The 19,889-nt window shown below is 42.9% G+C and overlaps 1 protein-coding gene across 1 annotated transcript in view; it reads right to left on the bottom strand.

Moving 5' to 3' along the window:
- Window positions 1–1,027: 1,027 nt before the first annotated feature.
- The window catches only part of fermt1 (FERM domain containing kindlin 1), a 74,448-nt gene continuing 55,586 nt past the window's right edge, over window positions 1,028–19,889 (bottom strand). The window contains exons 12-15 of the mRNA XM_067988400.1: window positions 19,238–19,459; window positions 12,121–12,245; window positions 7,211–7,352; window positions 1,028–1,638 (exon numbers count right to left, since the gene is read on the bottom strand). Coding sequence (XP_067844501.1) covers window positions 1,465–1,638; window positions 7,211–7,352; window positions 12,121–12,245; window positions 19,238–19,459 — 663 coding nt within the window. The 3' untranslated portion in view covers window positions 1,028–1,464. The remainder of the gene's footprint in view (window positions 1,639–7,210; window positions 7,353–12,120; window positions 12,246–19,237; window positions 19,460–19,889) is intronic.

Consider the following 19,889-nt stretch of genomic DNA (forward strand, 5'->3'; position numbering starts at 1 on the left):
CTCTGGTCTCTGCTAATGCTGCTCAGGCTTTTAGATCCAGGAGCTTCCCTTGGGGTGACCTGTGCTTTTCTCATTCGGTTCAGCAAGGGGTAAAACCCTCCGTAATCTTTTTATGTTTATACAAAAAACATTTTTTCTTTCTCCCCATCCCATTATCACCAGCAGACTCCATCACTGCATCACATCACATTACGTTCTCTAACCCAAGATCATGGGCAGACAATCTGATCCTGTGCCCCTGCCATTCAAACACACATAATTTTGTGTGAAAATGGCACATATTGGCTGCCTCTCTAATATTTAAATTTTTTTCTCCCTCCTTGGCAAATTGGGGAATTCTGCTGCTAGCTCCAGATGACTTAACCGAGATTACGAACTTGCTGTGTTGGGAATTTTGGGGTACGGCCTCTACCATTGCTTGTGGGTCACCTAGATACTGGCCTAGGTTTTTTGCCTCCTCTCCTATTCTCCTACAGATTTTTTGGGAGATCTGGGGCAGGCAGAAGCAGAAAGCAATTCGGAGAAAGCAGTGCCTGCCTCTCCACTGTTCTCCAGGGGACAGACCCATTGGGGCCAACTATACCTGCCAAATGGTAAATGTTTGTCATTCGCACTCTTTGGACTCAGAGATTGGCAGAGGGGGTCCAGGACAAAAATTGAAAATTGTGCAAGCTCTGTTGGACCATGACCTTGCTCAGGTCCCATCAATGAAGTGAACAACTTTCCTGACTCCCTGGCCAGCTCTTTCGCTGTTGCAGACACCCGAGCAGGAAGTCTCTGCCCCTGAATGGGCATGATTCTCTGGTGGAAGCCGGGGAGCCCACCTTCTACATTTAAATGACCCCAGAAATATAGCCTGGTTCACATGGGTGGAAGTCCTATCCTGTCGTAGATGTGCCCTAATCGAGGATGGAGGAACAAAAAGCATATTTAACTCTGAAACTCAGACAGTATTTTAGTAGCTGATAGCATAGTTTATGTTTACTAAGGATAATCAAACAAAAGTGCAGTGGTTTTATGTTTGGCCATTTATTTATTTTTAATATCAGTAACACCTTTTTAGTAGATCGGTCCATGCAATGAGTACATTTTAAGGTTAACATACAATGGTTAAATAATGACTGTTACCCTGCTAAAGAGACAAAGACTGCATAGAGCACAATAAATTCTGTGACAATTACTTTAAAAGTTTAACTTACCCAGCCAACACTGAATTTGTAATATACTGCGTATATAATATTGCAGTTACTGGTTGGAAAGCTTTAAACAAACTGGAAAGTGTATATATAAAAATTACAATATAATGTATGTGTAGAATTTAGCCTTTCCTATGGGTAGCTGTTGTATCGTAACTATGTTACACTTGCATGCTGTAAATAATTTTTTTTTCATAACAATATTTTTGGAAATCTTTGGCCTTTTCGCTATAAGATTGTACCACAGTTCAGATTCTCTGTTTTTACATTAATCCTGACCACCAGTAAGTTTGTGGAACAGTTCTTCATCCAGTGTCTCATTTTGGTCCTTGGAACGTGTTGACAGAAATATATAACCGCCAATGTACTCGTGAACGATCTTGCAGTCTGCATTGAGACATGTGAGTGCTATTGCCACACTTTGATCAAATTCAATTTCAACCTGAAATTAAAAGGCAACAGATTATTAATGGTTTCAAGATCATGCAGCCATTTCCTTTACAATATTTTTTTTATATATAAATAGGTTCAGTAACTTTCCAGTAGATGGTGCTGTCTCTTCTAGAATTAATAATTTTGCAATAACTTTAATCACCTAGTAGTCATTTCAAAGTTCCTCGTGTGCAAGAAGCTCTAATCCTTCATAGCCTGGACTTCAAAATTTTATAGGCTCAAGTTTACTCAGAATTTCCACCTAGATGTTTTCCGTGCAATTTGTAGAATTCAAAACCTGTTTTATCATTCAGAGCTAATGGTACTTCAAAGTGATTATCCAGATTTTATAGACTGTAATACCTGTAGTGCTTAAAAGTTTCAAATTTTGTTCCTTATTAAATGTCTGGAAGAAGATTATTTGTAACTTAGAAGTGTAATTTAGCACTATCATTCTGTGGCAAGCATTACATTTGTAAAAGCTTTAAATCAAAATGATGGCATTCCTCCCCTTCGAGAACCATTTTACTGTCCAGAGTGTAGATGTGTGGAGATAATAGCTTGTCTGATGCTGTCACTTCTGATACGGTAATTCCTAAATTTCAAGCACCTCATTACTTGTTTCACAAAGACAAATAAATATTTTTAAATTGTAATTTTATGAAGTGGGAAGTGGTAAACTATAAGATTTATATGGAAAAATAAACTTTTTAAATAGATCTGTGTAAAAGATTGCTTAAGAAATACCGAGAAGAGGGACTATATACAAAAGGCTTTGTAATTTTTCAATCATTGCTTTCGATAATTTTTTTAAAATCACAAATTTAACTCTTAGTTTAATCAAAGATTTGTTTGATTTTTAAAAATCAACTGAGGAGCGGAACAGAGCAGAAGGAGCGTCCCATAAAAAGGCGGGATTTTGGAGCACTGAAAACAGCTGAGAGGAGCGGAACAGAGCAGAGGGAGCGGGGCCTTCAGGCGACAGCTGCGACGGAGTTCGAAGTGGCGTCAGGAGTCAGAAAGTGACGCGACACAGTGGAGGCACCTGATTGGTAAGTAGGTTCAGGTAAGTATTTCTACTATTCTACAGTAACTAAAGTAAAATGAAAGGTAAGGTCTGCAGCTCTTATAGCAAGTAGCGTTTTTTAGTGAATCCAGGTCCCTGGGGTAGTTAACATTCTCTAAATTAAGAGTAATTTAAAGGAATAAAGGGAGTAACTAACTAGCTTAATCTAAGGCAAGTCATGGCAGCCGAGCTCACACCCGTGATATGCTCCTCCTGCACTATGTGGGAAGTCATGGACACTACAGGTGTCCCTGGCGACCATGTGTGCAGGAAGTGTGTCCACCTGCAGCTACTGACTAATCGTATTTCGGAGCTGGAGCTGCGGGTGGATTTACTGTGGAGCATCCGCGATGCTGAGATTATCGTGGATAGTATGTTCAGTGAGGTGGTTAGACCGCAGGTAAAGATTACGCAGGAAGAAAAGAAATGGGTGACCGCCAGGAAGAGTCGAAGGACTAAGCAGGTAGAGCAGGAGTCCCCTGGGGCCATCTCCCTCTCAAACAGATATACCGCTTTGGATACTGTTGGGGGAGATGGCTTATCAGGAGAAAGCAGCAAGAGCCAAGTTTGTGGCACCACGGGTGACTCTGCTGCACAGGAGGGAAGGAATAAGAGTGGCAGGGCTATAGTGATAGGGGATTCAATTGTAAGGGGAATAGATAGGCGTTTCTGCGGCCGCAAACGTGACTCCAGGATGGTATGTTGCCTCCCTGGTGCTAGGGTCAAGGATGTCGTGGAGCGGCTGCAGGGCATTCTAGAGGGGGAGGGTGAACAGCCAGTAGTCGTGGTCCATATCCGGACATAGGTTTAAAAAAAAGGGATGAGGTCCTGCAAGGTGAATTTAAGGAGTTAGGAGATAAATTAAAAAGCGTGATCTCAGGATTACTACCAGTGCCACATGCTAGTGAGTATAGGAACAGGAGAATAGACCAGATGAATGCATGGCTGCAGGGATGGTGTAGGAGGGAGGGATTTAGATTCCTGGGACATTGGGACCGGTTCTGGGGAAGGTGGGACCTGTACAAGCGAGACGGGTTACCTCCGAGCAGGACCGGGACCAATGTCCTCACGGGGGTGTTTGCTAGTGCTGTTGGGGAAGGTTTAAACTAGAATGGCAGGGGGATGGGAACCTGAGCGAGGAAATAAGGATAGAAACAAAAGACAGAAAGGGAAGAAGCAATAGTGGAAGGCAGAGAAAACAAGGGCGAAAAACAAATAGGGCCATAGTGCAAAATAAAACTAAGATAACTAGCAATCTTAAAAAGACAAGTCGAAAGGCATTGTGTCTTAATGCGCAGAGCATTCACAATAAGGTAGATGAATTAACAGCGCAGATAGATATTAACGGTTATGATATAGTTGCGATTACAGAGACACGGCTGCAGGGTGACCAAGGATGGGAACTGAACATCTAGGGTTATTCAATATTTAGGAAGGACAGGCAAAAAGGGAAAGGAGGTGGGGTAACATAGAGGGATATGGGCCAAGTGCAGGCAATTGGGACTAGCTTAGTGGTATAAACTGGGCGACATGGACATGTTGGGCCGAAGGGCCTGTTTCCATGTTGTAAACTTCTATGATTCTAAAGGAGGAAATCAATGCAATAGTGAGGAAGGATACTGGCTCGGAAAATCACAATGTGGAATCTGTATGGGTGGAGCTAAGAAACACCAAGGGGCAGAAAACATTGGTTGGGGTTGTCTATAGGCCCACAAACAGTAGTGGAGATGTAGGGGAGGGCATTAAACAGGAGATTAGATACGCATGCAAGTTTTTTTTTTATTCGTTCACGGGATGTGGGCGTCGCTGGCAAGGCCGGCATTTATTGCCCATCCCTAATTGCCCTCGAGAAGGTGGTGGTGAGCCGCCTTCTTGAACCGCTGCAGTCCGTGTGGTGACGGTTCTCCCACAGTAGGGTACAACTATAATCATGGGTGACTTTAATCTACATATAGATTGGTCGAACCAAATTAGCAATAATACTGTGGGGGAGGAATTCCTGGAGTGTGTACGTGATGGTTTCCTAGACCAATACGTTGAGGAACCAACTAGAGAACAGGCGATCCTAGACTGGGTATTGTGCAATGAGAAAGGATTAATTAACAATCTTGTTGTGCGGGGTCCCTTAGGGAAGAGCGACCATAACATGATAGAATTCCTTATTAAGATGAATCCGAAACTAGGGTCCTGAATCTAAATAAAGGAAATTACAAAAGTATGAGGTGCGAGTTGGCTAGGATAGATTGGGGAACTTTACTAAAAGGGATGACGGTGGATAGGCAATGGCTAATATTTAAAGAACGTGTGCAGGAATTACAACAATTCTTCATTCCTATCTGGTGCAAAAATAAAACAGGAAAGGTGGCTCAACCATGGCTTACAAAAGAAATTAGGGATAGTATTAGATTCAAAGAGGAGACATATAAAATTGCCAGAAAAAGCGGCAAGCCTGAGGATTGGGAGCAGTTTAGAATTCAGCAAAAGAGTGGAAAAAGAGTATGAGAGTAAACTAGCAGGGAACATAAAAACTGACTGTAAAAGCTTCTATAAATATGTCAAGAGAAAAAGATTAGTGAAGACAAATGTAGGTCCCTTACAGTCAGAAATGGGGGAAATTATAATGGGGAACAAAGAAATGGCAGAACAATTAAACACATACTTTGGTTCTGTCTTCACAAAGGAGGGCACACATATCCTCCCAGAAATATTAGGGAACCAAGGGTCTAGTGAGAGGGAGGAACTGAAGGAAACCAGTATTAGTAAAAAAAAATAGTGCTAGGGAAATTAACGGGGCTAAAGGCTGACAAATCCCCAGGGCCTGATAATCCACATCCCAGAGTACTAAAGGAAGTGGCCCTGGAAATAGTGGAGGCATTGGTGATCATTTTCCAAAATTCTCTAGACTCTGGAACAGTTCCTACAGATTGGAGGGTGGCAAATGTAACCTCACTATTTAAAAAAGGAGAGAAAAAACAGGGAATTACAGACCAGTTAGCCTAACATCAGTAGTGGGGAAAATGCTGGAGTCTATTATAAAAGATGTGATTACAGAACACTTGGAGGGCATTAATGGGATTGGACAAAGTCAGCATGGGTTTATGAAAGGGAAATCATGCTTAACAAATCTACTGGAGTTTTTTGAGGATGTAACTAGTAGAATAGATAGGGGAAAAAACAGTGGATGTGGTGTATTTGGATTTTCAGAAGGCTTTTGATAAGGTCCCACACAAGAGGTTAGTGTGCAAAATTAAAGCACATGGGATTGGGGGGAATATACTGGCATGGATTGAGAATTGGTTGACAGACAGGAAACAGAGAGTAGGAATAAACGGGTCTTTTTCCGGGTGGCAGGCAGTGACTAGTGGGGTACCGCAGGGATCAGTGCTTGGGCCCCAGCTATTCACAATATATATCAATGATTTGGATGAGGGAACTAAATGTAACATTTCCAAGTTTGCAGACGACACAAAGCTGGGGTGGAATGTGAGCTGTGAAGAGGATGCAAAGAGGCTCCAATGTGATTTAGACTAGTTGGGTGAGTGGGCAAGAACATGGCAGATGCGGTATAACGTGGATAAATGTGAGGTTATCCACTTTGGTTGTAAAAACAGAAAGGCAGATTATTATCTGAATGGTGATAGATTGGGAAAAGGGGAGGTGCAACGAGACCTGGGTGTCCTTGTACACCAGTCGCTGAAAGCGAGCATTCAGGTGCAGCAAGCAGTTAGGAAGGCGAATGGTATGTTGGCCTTCATTGCAAGAGGATTTGAGTACAGGAGCAGGGATGTCTTACTGCAGTTATACAGGGCGTTGGTGAGACCACATCTGGAGTATTGTGTGCAGTTTTGGTCTCCTTATCTGAGGAAGGATGTCCTTGCCATGGAGGGAGTGCAACGAAGGTTTACCAGACTGATTCCTCGGATGGCAGGACTGACGTATGAGGAGAGATTGGGTCGACTAGGCCCATATTCACTAGAGTTTAGAAGAATGAGAGGTGATCTCATCGAAACATAAAATTCTAACAGGACTAGACAGACTAGATGCAGGGAGGATGTTCCCGATGGCTGGGGAGTCCAGAACCAGGGGTCACAGTCTCAGGATACAGGGTATGCCATTTGGGAGTGAGATGAGGAGAAATTTCTTCACTCAGAGGGTGATGAACCTGTGGAATTCTCTACCACAGAAGGCAGTGGAGGCCAAGTCATTAAATATAATCAAGAAGGAGATAGATATATTTCTTAATGCTAAAGGGATCAAGGGATATGGGGAAAAAGCGGGAACAGGGTACTGAGTTAGACGATCAGCCATGATCATTCTGAATGGCAGAGCAGGCCCGAAGGGCCGAATGGCCTACTCTTGCTCCTATTTTCTAAGTTTCTTGTGCACGTCCTAGTGCTTGGTTATAGAGTGACATTAGCAAAAAAAAACTGGTAGAAATTCTCTTGATTTGTGTTATGCCAAATAAGGTGCCTGCTGTTTTTGAGATTGTGAGATGATAGGGTTACTTGTAACTCACCTGTCGGATTTCCCAGTTGACATTCCACTGTTTTATGTTGCTGTATCTCCATGTTACGATAGGGTCTCCTGTTGCCATATCTATTTTTATTAATCGGTTGTAAGAAACTCCCAACAGTTCATCCTTCTTGGTTCCTCTGAATCTATAGAAATGGGCAATTGTGTGAAGTAGTTGGGTTTAAATAAGTATCAAACTTTCTTATGCATCTTTATTTTGAAAGCAGCAATCTCATAACATCCTTAACAACGATTAAGTAATACACACACAAAGATCCTACGTTATTTTTCCTTACAGGCAGTAGTCTCTGAATATTTTGTTATGAAGTATAACTTTTGTTATTTACGGACCAAGAAGCCTCCTTAACTGAGTACTAATTTCTAGATGCGAAATAGAATTTATGTATTACAATAGTAACCTGGAAGGTGGTAACATTTTATGAGGCTAAAATGCGCAGATTTAGATAGATTATTGGGTTTGTGTACAGAAACCAATGCATGGAATCTTAACATCAGTCTTGCATGAGCTGAAATTTCCTTTAGCTCAACATTGGCAAATCTGAAGCAACCCTTTTCGGTTCTGGCCAGCACCTACCTGCTGCTGGTTTGAACTTCACCAATTTGCCCAGCCACCCGCTCAGGCTGAAGTAAGCGAAGTTCATCCTCAACATTCTTTTCAACCCCAAGCTGTCCTTGCTGGTCCACATCTGGTCAGCAACCAAAAAGTGCACACTTCAACCTCTGGTCCATTGCCTACTTGCAACCCTACCTCTCATCCTCTGCCACTGAAGCTCGAATTCATGCATTTATCTCCTCTAAAATGATTTCTTGAATGCCCTTCTCACCTGCCTCCACTGTTCTACCCTTCACAAACTCAATTTAATCCAGACTCCACGGCCCAACTCCGCTCTCATGCAAAGTTCCCATATGCATCACCCTGTCTAAAACATGATGTGGAGATGCCGGTGATGGACTGGGGTGGACATCTGTCTAAAACAAGCCAGGCAAAATATGTAAATGAGAGGAACAGTGGCCAACAAACTTTAATATGGATAGAAGTGTAAAGTCCTGCATGTAAGCAGAAAGAATAGGTGCAGAGCAGGAAGAGAAGCCATTGCTGGTGATTCTCTGACTACGACTGGATTGGTAAGAATGGAACCAGGCGAGCGCAGTCCCACCCAGCTGGGCGACGGAGGAGAGGCGTTGGAGGAGGAGGATGGTATCATCAACCATGTCAAAGGCTGTGGACAGGTCGAGAAGGATGAGGAGAGAGTGTGCACCACGGTCACAGTCACATAGGATGTCATTTGTGACTTTGATAAGGGCTGTTTCAGTACTGTGGCAGGGGCGGAAACCTGATTGGAGGGATTGTTGCTGGAAAGATAGGCACGGATTTGGGAGGCGACAACACCTTCAAGGACTTTGGAGAGGAGAGGAAAGGGAGGTTGGAGTTGGGGCGGTAGTTTGCAAGGACAGAGGGGTCAAGGGTGTTTATTTTTGAGGAAGTGGGTGATGACAGCAAATTTAAAGGGGAGGGGGCCAGAACCTGAAGAGAGGGAGCTGTTAAAAATATCAAATGGGTAAAAGGTAAATCTAGGACTGATGTTGGGTAATTGCTTACACAAAGTGATCAACACAGGGACCTGTGGGCAGTATATTCGCAACCCCTCATAATGAAGCAGTCCGAGCCCGCATGCAGCAAGACCTGGACAACATCCAGGCTTGGACTGATAAGTGGCAAGTAACATTCACGCCAGACAAGTACCAGGCAATGACCATCTCCAACAAGAGAGAGTTGAACCACCTTCCCTTGACATTCAACGGCATTACCATCGCCGAATCCCCCACCATCAACATCCTGGGGGTCACCATTGACCAGAAACTAAACTGGACCAGCCATATAAATACTGTGGCTACAAGAGCAAGTTAGAGGTTGGGTATTCTGCGGCGAGTGACTTATCTCCTGACTCCCCAAAGCCTTTCCACCATCTACAAGGCACAAGTCAGGAATGTGATGGAATACTCTCCACTTGCCTGGATGAGTGCAGCTCCAACAACACTCAAGAGGCTCAACACCATCCAGGACAAAGCAGCCCGCTTGATTGGCACCCCATCCACCACCCCAAACATTCACTCCCTTCACCACCGGCGCACTGTGGCTGCAGTGTGTACCATCCACAGGATGCACTGCAGCAACTCGCCAAGGCTTCTTCGACAGCACCTCCTAAACCCGCGACCTCTACCACCTAGAAGGACAAGAGCTGCAGGCACATGGGAACAACACAACCAGCACGTTCCCCTCCAAGTCACACACCATCCCGACTTGGAAATATATCGCCGTTCCTTCATTGTCGCTGGGTCAAAATCCTGGAACTCCCTTCCTAACAGCACTGTGGGAGAACCTTCACCACACAGACTGCAAAAGGCTGTTTGGAGAAATATAAGTGCCTGCTTCAAATGCTTGTTTTCATATCTCACCAATGAAATGGGACTCCATTGGTAGGTGTGTGCCCACCGTGCAATCTTCAAAGACACTGGGGGTAAGTGACTTCAATGGAAAGGGAAACTGGGTGGCATGTATGGCGGCTAGTCGATCTACGACCGCAAGTTTTCCACTCGTGCCCATCGCAGAAAATGCCCCCGTTGCTAAAAGACTGTTAAAATAATAAAATCTCTAAAATGTTTTTGGAAACAAATTAAAGTGGGGTGTAAGTCAAGTACTGTATTCTGAATTATCTGCTGTATAATCGTGCAGCAAAATATCATGTAAATACATTTGGTTATTAGTTTTAGCCTGATGGTATGGTCTAATGGAATGGTGTTTTCCAACTTTTTGAAGAGGAAAGGGGTGCTTGGTGGGTAATCTAAGTAGCATTTGGTGCAAGGTATGATAGTAAAAAGGGTTAATCCTTTGGCACATTACTCCTGCTCTCTGCACGCACAATGGTGTAAATTTCTGATTGTTAGACCTAAATCTGGCTCTGGAAACTGCATTTGTTGTGATTACAAATAAAGAGTTGGGAGAGAGCCCAAAGTCTTAACAAGGTGACTATAGGGTCTTTCTGGACGGATGAGAAACGATGGGCTGTATGGCGATCCTCATCTGTCCCTATCTTGTGATCTTCTCAAAATCCACTGGCTCCAGCATATTAACACAAGGTCCTTGTCCTGATTTTCAAATCCCTACGTAGTTTCCTCCCACCTTATCTGAACAATCTTCTCCCATTTGCCCTCGGCCTCACCTTCAGCCCTGGCTTACTGCATGTCCCCACTACCACCACTTCACCATCCGAGGTTGTCCTCCGTCACGATGGCTCTGCCCTTTGGAATAATGCTCTTAAATCACTTTGCTTCGCTCCCTTCCTTCAATTACTTCTTAAAACAGCTTTCTCTGCAACTGAGTCTGGTTCCCCTTCATAATCTTTCCAACCTCCAGTGCAGCATCCTCCTTTTCCCATTTTGAAGTGCCCAGAGATGTTCTCCTAAGTGAGGGGTACCATTAAAATGCGAGTTGTTGTTGATCACTTTTGATGGCTGTTGCTTGTTATGAGTATACTGTAAAAGTAATACAGATAAATGTCTTCACTAAAACAGATGTAAGGAATCTTACAACACCAGGTTATAGTCCAAATTGTTGGACTATAACCTGGTGTTGTAAGATTCCTTACATTTGTCCACCTCAGTCCATCACCGGCATCTCCACATCATGTTCACTAAAACAGAGCATTAATACAGATGGTTTTGGAAAGATTAATATAACTATTAATGTACAGATTTTTTTTTTGAATCTTTAATGTTGGTACACCCATGAGACAATGCAGTAGAGCTCCAATGCCTTATATGGAGTGGTAGGACACAGGTTAGTGCCGACAATTCTCCCACCAGTGGGCTCCTGGTTTTGTGTGTTGCTGTTGGAAGGAGGCGAATAGAAGTCAGATGCTTTGCCACAGAGGGAGAATTACTCTTGCACTTTAGTGGGCCATTTACAGGTTAGTAATGACACAGGGCTGGCAGCATGTCATGTGTCTTTGTATTGACTGGAAGATAGTTTGCGGGCAGGAGGACAAGTGGAGCAGGAACAGGGGGATATAACTTATTCAATATTGGGAACATGTGGAAAAAATGCATTTGCGGTAAATTGTCTACTTCTCTATGCTACAGATATTAGCAAATGTGTTTAAATACACCTCAGTAACAGTAATTTTTTAAAATTCTGTTTAATTAGATAAAACATGGATAATCTTGTTTTTTAAAATCATTTATAACTTTTTAAACTTAAATCGAACAATTATTGTGAAGAAAGCAGGAAAACTATACTTGATTCAAGTTTTTTCCTTGCAAGATATCCTACATAAGTAATTTAATGTGAATATTTAAATTAAGCTTTATTTGTCTAGTTTTTCAATTACATGGACGAGGTCTCATAATTAACTGTGGTATTTACAGTTTATCAATGTGTTTTGTGCCTCAAAATTAGCAGCAATTAAGTACTTGTATTTTTGTACAAATATGTAAGCTTTTATAAAATTACAGCATAACAATTTGCCCATCCTCACTTAAGATATAAAATTCACTGAATCATTGGGAAGGGCCCAGCTAATTGGAATAGCACCAAATCTAGACTGATATGGTCAGCAGTTCTGTTTTATAGTGAAGTTTTGATGATAAAATGGGTGGTATTATTCCCAGAAATATAACTTCATATAACAATTTCATTAATTTTTGTCATTGTTCACATTTGTTCAGCATTCATTTCCATTGGATAAAGTGAGATGTGGGAGGTATGAGTACATATAAATGATAAAGCTGGCCATTCTTTATGTCTCATTTACCTTTACATGTTCTAACATAAATGTATTGGGTTTGCTTTGGCAGGGCATATTGACCATGTTCCTGCAGTCTGATATCACTTACCTGACTATAAAATAAGAAACACCAAACTCTGGCAGAGACTGCCATGCCTGGATAAACCGCATCTTGGTTTCGACCAGTGTCATCTGTGCGACATTTTGATGCGCTTCAAGGATGCGTGTTGTCAACTGAAAACCAAACATTCAAGAAAGGATTTATTGTAGTACTACTGCTGTCACACAAACACACTAACTCTAAGGTGGCTTTATGATCAATCGTATATGTGTGTGTTCGTACAACACACATACCCCAAGTACTTGTGTGTACAAGTCCAGAGTGGTTTGAGCATTTTCTCTGAGGAAGAAAGGACAGATTGAAAAGGAAGTCAACTTGTTCCCTTCACCAACCAGTGATTCATTAACGTATTGTCCTATGACAAGAATTTGATCTTAAATCATTAAGGACAGGTCTTAACATCCTTTATTGTAAAAGGGCTAAAACCCATATGTACAAAATGAAGCATTTTTAATCTCATAATAATACACCTTAAATTTGCTTCTATTGACATCTGCAGTCATACAAGATTGAGCATAATGACAGATGCAATATTGAGTGTACCCACTTTTGTATCTAACTCCTTCAATACCACATACTGTCAGAAATTAGTGTCTGACTACAGAGATGCTGATATGGATAGACTATAGCTTGTCTGTGCTGTTCCTCTGCGTTTTTTTTAAAAGATCCTTTTTAAAATTAAGAATTCATTCAGAGTGAGTTAACTACCATTTCACTCTCACATTTTCTAGTGGACTATAGATTGTAGCATTGGCAAACAAGCAGCCTGTCTATACTAAAGTAATGATGTGGAGATGCCGGTGATGGACTGGGGTGGACAAATGTAAGGAATCTTACAACACCAGGTTATAGTCCAACAGTTTTATTTGAAAATCACAAGCTTTCGGAGATTATCTTCTTCGTCAGGTGAGTGAGTGAGTGAAAGGTTCTCAAATCGCATATCTTATATTAGGCTGGGACACGATCACACCAATCAAAGGTGTCGTTGGTGTTCAGACAGGTTAGCCACGGAAAACAGTACATCCCAGTATACTGAATACACAATGGGTCAGATTACAAAGCCAGAGAGAGAAAGAGACCCGAAAGGCAGAGAGAGAGAGAGAGAGAGAGAGAGAATGTCCAGTTGTATTAAAAACAGATAACTTTTTTTTCCTGCTGGTGGGGTTACGTGTAGTGTGACATGAACCCAAGATCTTGGTTGAGGCCGTCCTCATGGGTGCGGAACTTGGCTATCAATTTTTGCTCGACAATTTTGCGTTGTCGTGTGTCCCGAAGGCCGCCTTGGAGTAAGTAAGTACAGAGCCAGGGAAATGTGGGGGAGGAGAGGAGGAAAGAACAAAAGGAAAGGTCTGTGATAGGGTGGAAGGCAGGATTAAATGACAAAAGGGATGATGGTGCAAGGGAAAGGGGGTGGTAATGGGACAAGTAAAGAAACAAAAGATGGGTTTAGAGAAGCTGTAGATCTTCCTGTCATTTCTCTCCCTGGAATTCCCACCTTGAAGAAGTTTTGCTCTTCTATCCGAGATTTCCCATTGCCTCTTTTACCATGTTCATTGCTTTCTGTTTCCCTTCTTGTGTTTGATCAGGTATCTACTAAAACTCACTTTCACAGCCATATCTCTTTCCTTAGCAACTGTCTCTGGCTCCGACTTATTCCACATGGATTTCAATTTAAATTCCTCCCATCATGTTTCGGATCTACCCGTGATTACAGATATTTCCATGATATTCAGCGTTCCCCGAACCACTGCTCTCACCGCTTCCTGAGATCCCCGCTCAACACCATACACTGCGACATGCACGCTCTCGACCTCTCTCTTCAGTAGCACCGACTCACTCTATTTGAGTTGCCCTGGTCCGCAGTTCCATTTCATCCTTCACCTCATCCGGTGCTTTAACAAAAAACTTCTTGTCTTCCTTTCAGGTGTCTAGGACCGCAAGCTTCAGCAACCCTTAGATACCACGTCCCTCCTGATCCTTCTTCACCCTCACTTTCCTCTGACCCCATCCCCCCTTCCAATCTCACCCTTTGTCATGTTTTCACTATCCTCTCTGACCTTCCCCTCTCTGACATCGTTTGGTCAGTCCTCAGCAAAGACCTCAGCTTCATCCCCTTACGCCCCCATCTCAATGAATTTCGAGCTCAACAAGTTGCTAAGCTCTTCTTCCGTTGTCTTCTCCCCACCCCCGCACAGCAGACCCTTTCTCCCGTCTTCAGAATTCTCATTCCACCTGGATCCCCCCCTCTGGCCTCTTACCCTCTCTTGATCTTTTCATTGGGAACTGCTGGCGTGACATTGGCTGACTCAATTGCTCTATTTCCCTCACTCACTCTAACCAACCTCCCTCTGGACTTGCAGCACTCCGTTCTCTCAGGTCCAACCCTGACATTGTCATTAAACCTGCTGACAAGGACAGCGCTGTTGTTGTTTGATGCACAGACCTCTACCTTGCGAAGACTGAACGCCAACTTCTCTGACACCTCCTCCTACCTCCCCCTGGATCATGACCTCACTGCCGAACATCAAGCCATAGTTTCCCAGACTGTCACTGACCTCATTTCCTCTGGAGATCTTCCCTCCCGCCCCACCCCATGGCCTCCAACATCATAGTCCCCCAACCCCGCACAGCCCGCTTCTACCTCCTTCCCAAGATCCGCAAGCAGGACTGCCCTGGTAGACCCATCATTTGAGCATGTTCTTGCCCCAAGGAAATGATTTCTTCCTATCCAGACTTTTTTTTTGTTTTCTCCCCTTGTCCAGTCTCTTCTGACCTACATCAGACGCTCTCTGCCATTTTAAGTTTCTAGTTCCCCGGCCCTAACCGTCTCCTTTTCACCACGGACGTCCAGTCCATCTGCACCACCATCCCCCACCAGGACGGCCTACGGGCCCTCCGCTTCTTCCTTGAACGGAAGCCCAACCAGTCCCCATCCACCACCACCCTCCTCCGCCTGGCTGAACTTGTTCTTACATTGGACAACTTTTCCTTTGACTCCACTCACTTCCTCCAAATAAGAGGTATCTCTATGGGAACCTGTATGGGTCCGAGCTATGCCTGCCTTTTCGTGGGATACGTTGAACATTCTTTGTTCTAGTCATACTCAGGACTCCCCCACCCCCCAACACCTCTTTTCCTTGTTACATTGATTACTGTACCGGTACTGCTTCCTGCTCTCGCCCCAGATTGGAATATATTTATCAACTTTGCTTCCAAATTCCACCCCTCCCTCGCCTTCATATGGTCCATCTCTGACTCTTCCCTTCCCTTCCTTGACTTCAGTATCTCCATTTCTAGGGATAGGCTCTCAACCAATATCTACTATAAGCCCATCGACTCCCACAGCTACCTTGATTACACTTCCTCCCACCCCGCTTTCTGTAAGGACTCTATTCCATTCTCCCAGTTTCTCCATCTCCGTTGCATCTGTTCCAACGATGCCACCTTCCACACCAGTGCTTCCGATATGTCTTCCTTTTTCCTCAACTGAAGATTCCCCCCCCGCCCCCCCACCACTGTGGTTGACCGGACCCTCGAGAGTGTCCGTCCCATTTCCCGCACTTCTGCCCTCACCCCTTTCCCTCCCTCTCAGAACCACGTTGGGGTTCCCCACCAGCCTCCATAGTCAATGGATCATCCTCCGCCATTTCCGCCACCTCCAGTGCAATGCCACCGCGAAACTCGTGTTCCCTTCCCCTTCTCTTTCAGCATTCCAAAGGGACTGTTCCCTCCGTGACACCCTGGTCCACCCTTCCATCACCCCCAACACCTGCTCCCCTTCTTCAAGCACAGGAGATACTACAACTGCCCTTTCACCATCTCCCTTCCCACTGTCTAGGGCCCCAAACACTCCTTCCAGGTGAAGCAGCGATTTACTTGTACTTTCAATTTAGTATACTGTAGTCACTGCTTACAATGCGGTCTCCTCTACACTGGGGAGACCATGCACAGATTGGGTGATCACTTTGCTGCAAATCTCCATTCAGTTCCTACGTGTGACCCTGAGTTTCCAGTCGCTTGCCATTTTAATTCTCCGTCCCACTCTCGCTCTGACCTCTCTGTCCTTGGCCTCCTACACTGTTCCAATGAAGCTCGATGAGGCACTTTATAACCTTCTGGACTCAATATTAATATTAATACCTGAAATGTGAACTCTATTTCTTTCACCACCAATGCTGCCTGACCTGAGTATTTCCAGCATTTTCCGCCTGTCTATACTGTTGATCAGGAAATGGTAGTTGGTACAGAAGAACCTCAAAAGGTGGAAGAATTATCTAATATATATTATACTAGTGAATCTCCCATGGCATTACACATGCAAAGTCACAGGATACGGTCTCTATTCTTCTTTGTCTCTAGCCTCTTTTTTGTTTTTTTTCTAGGTCCTGATTTTCTTTCTCTCTCCTTACTATTTTGCCATCTGTCTCTCCTTTTGTCCATGGGGGGAGGCGCTGATTACGGTTGGTAGGAGATACAGATGGTGGTCAAACTGGCGGGATGTGACAAGTAGTGTTCCCCGGGGTCTGGTCTGGGGCCTCAACTTTTCACCATATTTATCAATGACTTGGATGAAGAAATAGAGTGTTATATATCCAAGTTTGCAGATAACACTAAGTTAGGAGGGACAGTATGTAGTGCAGATGAGAGAAGGAAGTTGCAAAGGGACATGGACAGATTAAGTGAGTTGGCAAAACTATGGCAAATGGAGTCCAATGTGGGCAAGTGTGAGGTCATCCACTTTGGACCCGAAAAAGATAGATCAGAGTATTTTCTAAATGGTGAGAAACTAGGAACTGTAGCGAAGCAAAGAGATTTGTGAGTCCAAGTACACAAATCATTAAAAGCTAGTAGATTGGTACAAAAATCAAACAGGCTAATGGAATGTTGGCCTTTATCTCAAGGGGGCTGGAATAGAGAGGGGAGGAAGTTATACTTCAGTTGTCTAGAGCCTTGGTCAGACCCCATCTAAAGTACTGCATTGAGTTTTGGGCACTGCACCTTAGAAAGGATATAATGGCCTCGGAGCCGGTGCAGCATAGATTCACCGGAATGATGCTGGGGCTTAGAGGGTTAAATTATAAGGACAGGTTGCATAAACTTAGCTTGTATTCCCTTGAGTGTAGAAGATTGAGGGGTGATCTGTTCAAGGTGTTTAGAATGTTAAAAGGATTTTATAGGGTAGGTACGGAGAAACTATTTCATCTGGTGCGGCATTCAAGAACAAGGGGACATAATAAAATTAGAGCGAGGCCGTTCAGGAGTGAAATCAGGAAGCACTTTTTCACACAAAGGGTAGTAGATATCTGGAACTCTTTCCCTACCCACGCGCGTCCCCTTCCCCCCCCCCCCCACCGACCGGCCCAAAAGACTGTGCATCCTACGACAATTGGAGCTTTTAAGACTGATATAGATTTTTGTTAAGTAAACGGTATCAAGGGATATGGAGCAAAGGCAGGTAAATGGATTTGAGGTGCAGATCAGCCAAGGTCTAACTGAATGGCAGAGCAGGCTCGAGGGGCTAAATGGCCTACTCCTGTTCCTAATGTTCCTCGGAAGCATTGACAATTTTTTGACATTTTTTAAATCGAAAACATCTATATTATACACGGGCTGATGTCTTGCAAATACAGTCAGTAAGTACAGTACAAAAACTAAACACAGTTATAGTTAAGGAGAAAACTATTGAGTGAGGAATGACTTATATTTTGTAACGTATGCTATATAGTTACTACAGCTGCATTTTCAACGCAAGTTTATATTGAACGGTGACTCTCTGATTCTCAGTATAACCAGCAATTCCAGAAGGACTGTAACATTATTCGAGTTTGGAGGGTGATTCTGAAATTAAATGTTTAGTTCATTTTAATCTGGTAACACTAAAGGGAGCAGGAATACACCAAATGCTATGTCATTTAAAGAAAATCTTCTACGTGTGTATTATTAATATTGACTCTAATAGTTTGGCCTAGCAGCAATGCATCGAGTGCTGGCAGCACTGAAAAACCTTAGAGCAGCAAGCTTTATAAATATTAGTTCACATCAACTACAGTTAGACAATATAAATGTGATTTTAAAAACTGTCTTCAGCCAGTTGCATCTCTGGATGAACCCCACTGTTTCTGTGGCAGTGATGACCAATAGGCATAATTGTCTACACAATCAGAACATGTGAGTTATCAAGCCATACAAGTAATACGTTTAAAGAAAGATATATTTTAATTCTTGTGGACTGATTCTATTTTGATTGTTTAAATTATTGTACTTTAAGCACCTTGTTTGTGTATTACTGCTTCAGTATATTCAGCCTGTAAATAAATGTGATTATTAGTATTAGCTTGGCAGTATGGCATTTTCCATTTTTCGAAGGAACAGCAGAATGTTGGTGGATATTCCACATATGGTTGATGACATGATCAAAGGGTAATTGTTAATCTTGTGCACTCTACCTCATTTACAGCATGTATAAAGGTGAAGGTTTCAGTTCACAGGAGCCCGCTTATGGAAACCAGCTTTTTACTGTGAACACAAGGCAAAAATGTTACGAGAAAGCCCAAACCATAACAAGTTGGGTATTTTTCTTACAAAGGGTGCTATGTCATAAGGAAGTTTTGAGGTAAAATTAGTATTAGAAGCAGCCTGTTCTAAACTCTATGCTAGTCACTAGAATAAGTCTGCACTGCAGCACATCCTTAACCTGTTGCAGTGTGAACCTTTGCATACTTCCTAGCATACAGTTTCAGAATGGCATTAGCTGAGGCCTGGATAACCCAACTGCACTTTTGTTGAAGGACAGGTGCTTGGCACATGGCTCATAAAACTAAAATAGAGGGGAGCAAATAAAATTAAAATTTGGAGGGGGAGGAATATGCTTTGCAGAAATAATAAATCAAATAAAAATAAATGGAATTTTTCATAGAGGGTGTTTAGATCTGCATGTTATATATTAAAGAAAAATTACATTAGCACTCTTTAGTTTCATGTGGCATTTTATACAATAGAGTCAAAAGTACTTTAATTTTATCCTAGCAATTCAGACTGCCAGGATAAATTTACAGACAGCATAATATATAATTGTATCAATAAGAGACTGACTATATTTCAGTACCTGTTTAGTTTTGAACTTTTTCAAGTATCTTGGTGACACCAATGATTCCGGGTTCATGTCCATGGCATTTGGGTCACGCGTCACCTGCGGCACAGAATTTACATTCTTCATCTTTAAGAAAGACTGAATGTTGTAAATCTCTGTGGGGTATGAACTATCGGCCATCGTCTTGCCCTTTGAAGCCAGTCTGCAGGCAGCCATCCATTTAGCATACTGTATTTCCTGCAGTTAACCACAAACCCCCGGTGTTAATATAAATCATTCAGAATGCCAAAAGGTAGAAAGCACAGTTAATCTGGGGAATTTAAAATATAGTTATCAAATCTAAAACTGAGCAGGCAATAACTCGAAAAAAAAAACTGTCAGCTCATCTGTCTGACATTTGGGTCCAGGTTTACCAGGCACTCAGACCATTTTTATCTCTCTTCTGACTAAATGCTAAGCTTGTATATCTCTGCCCCCTGATGAATCAAGAACCCGGTCCATTGGCTTTTGCAATGCTTCCCACCAAGTCTTCAATTCGATTCATGGCAGTAATCTATTCCATACTTAGATTGTAGCATGAAGTGAAACCACAACGAAATGTCAATGATATTATTGACTTTAAGGAGTTTTTTTTAAATAAAAATAGCTAACTGACAGCCAATTAGTA

Source organism: Heptranchias perlo, chromosome 8 (assembly GCF_035084215.1).
Source record: "Heptranchias perlo isolate sHepPer1 chromosome 8, sHepPer1.hap1, whole genome shotgun sequence".
NCBI lineage: Eukaryota > Metazoa > Chordata > Chondrichthyes > Hexanchiformes > Hexanchidae > Heptranchias > Heptranchias perlo.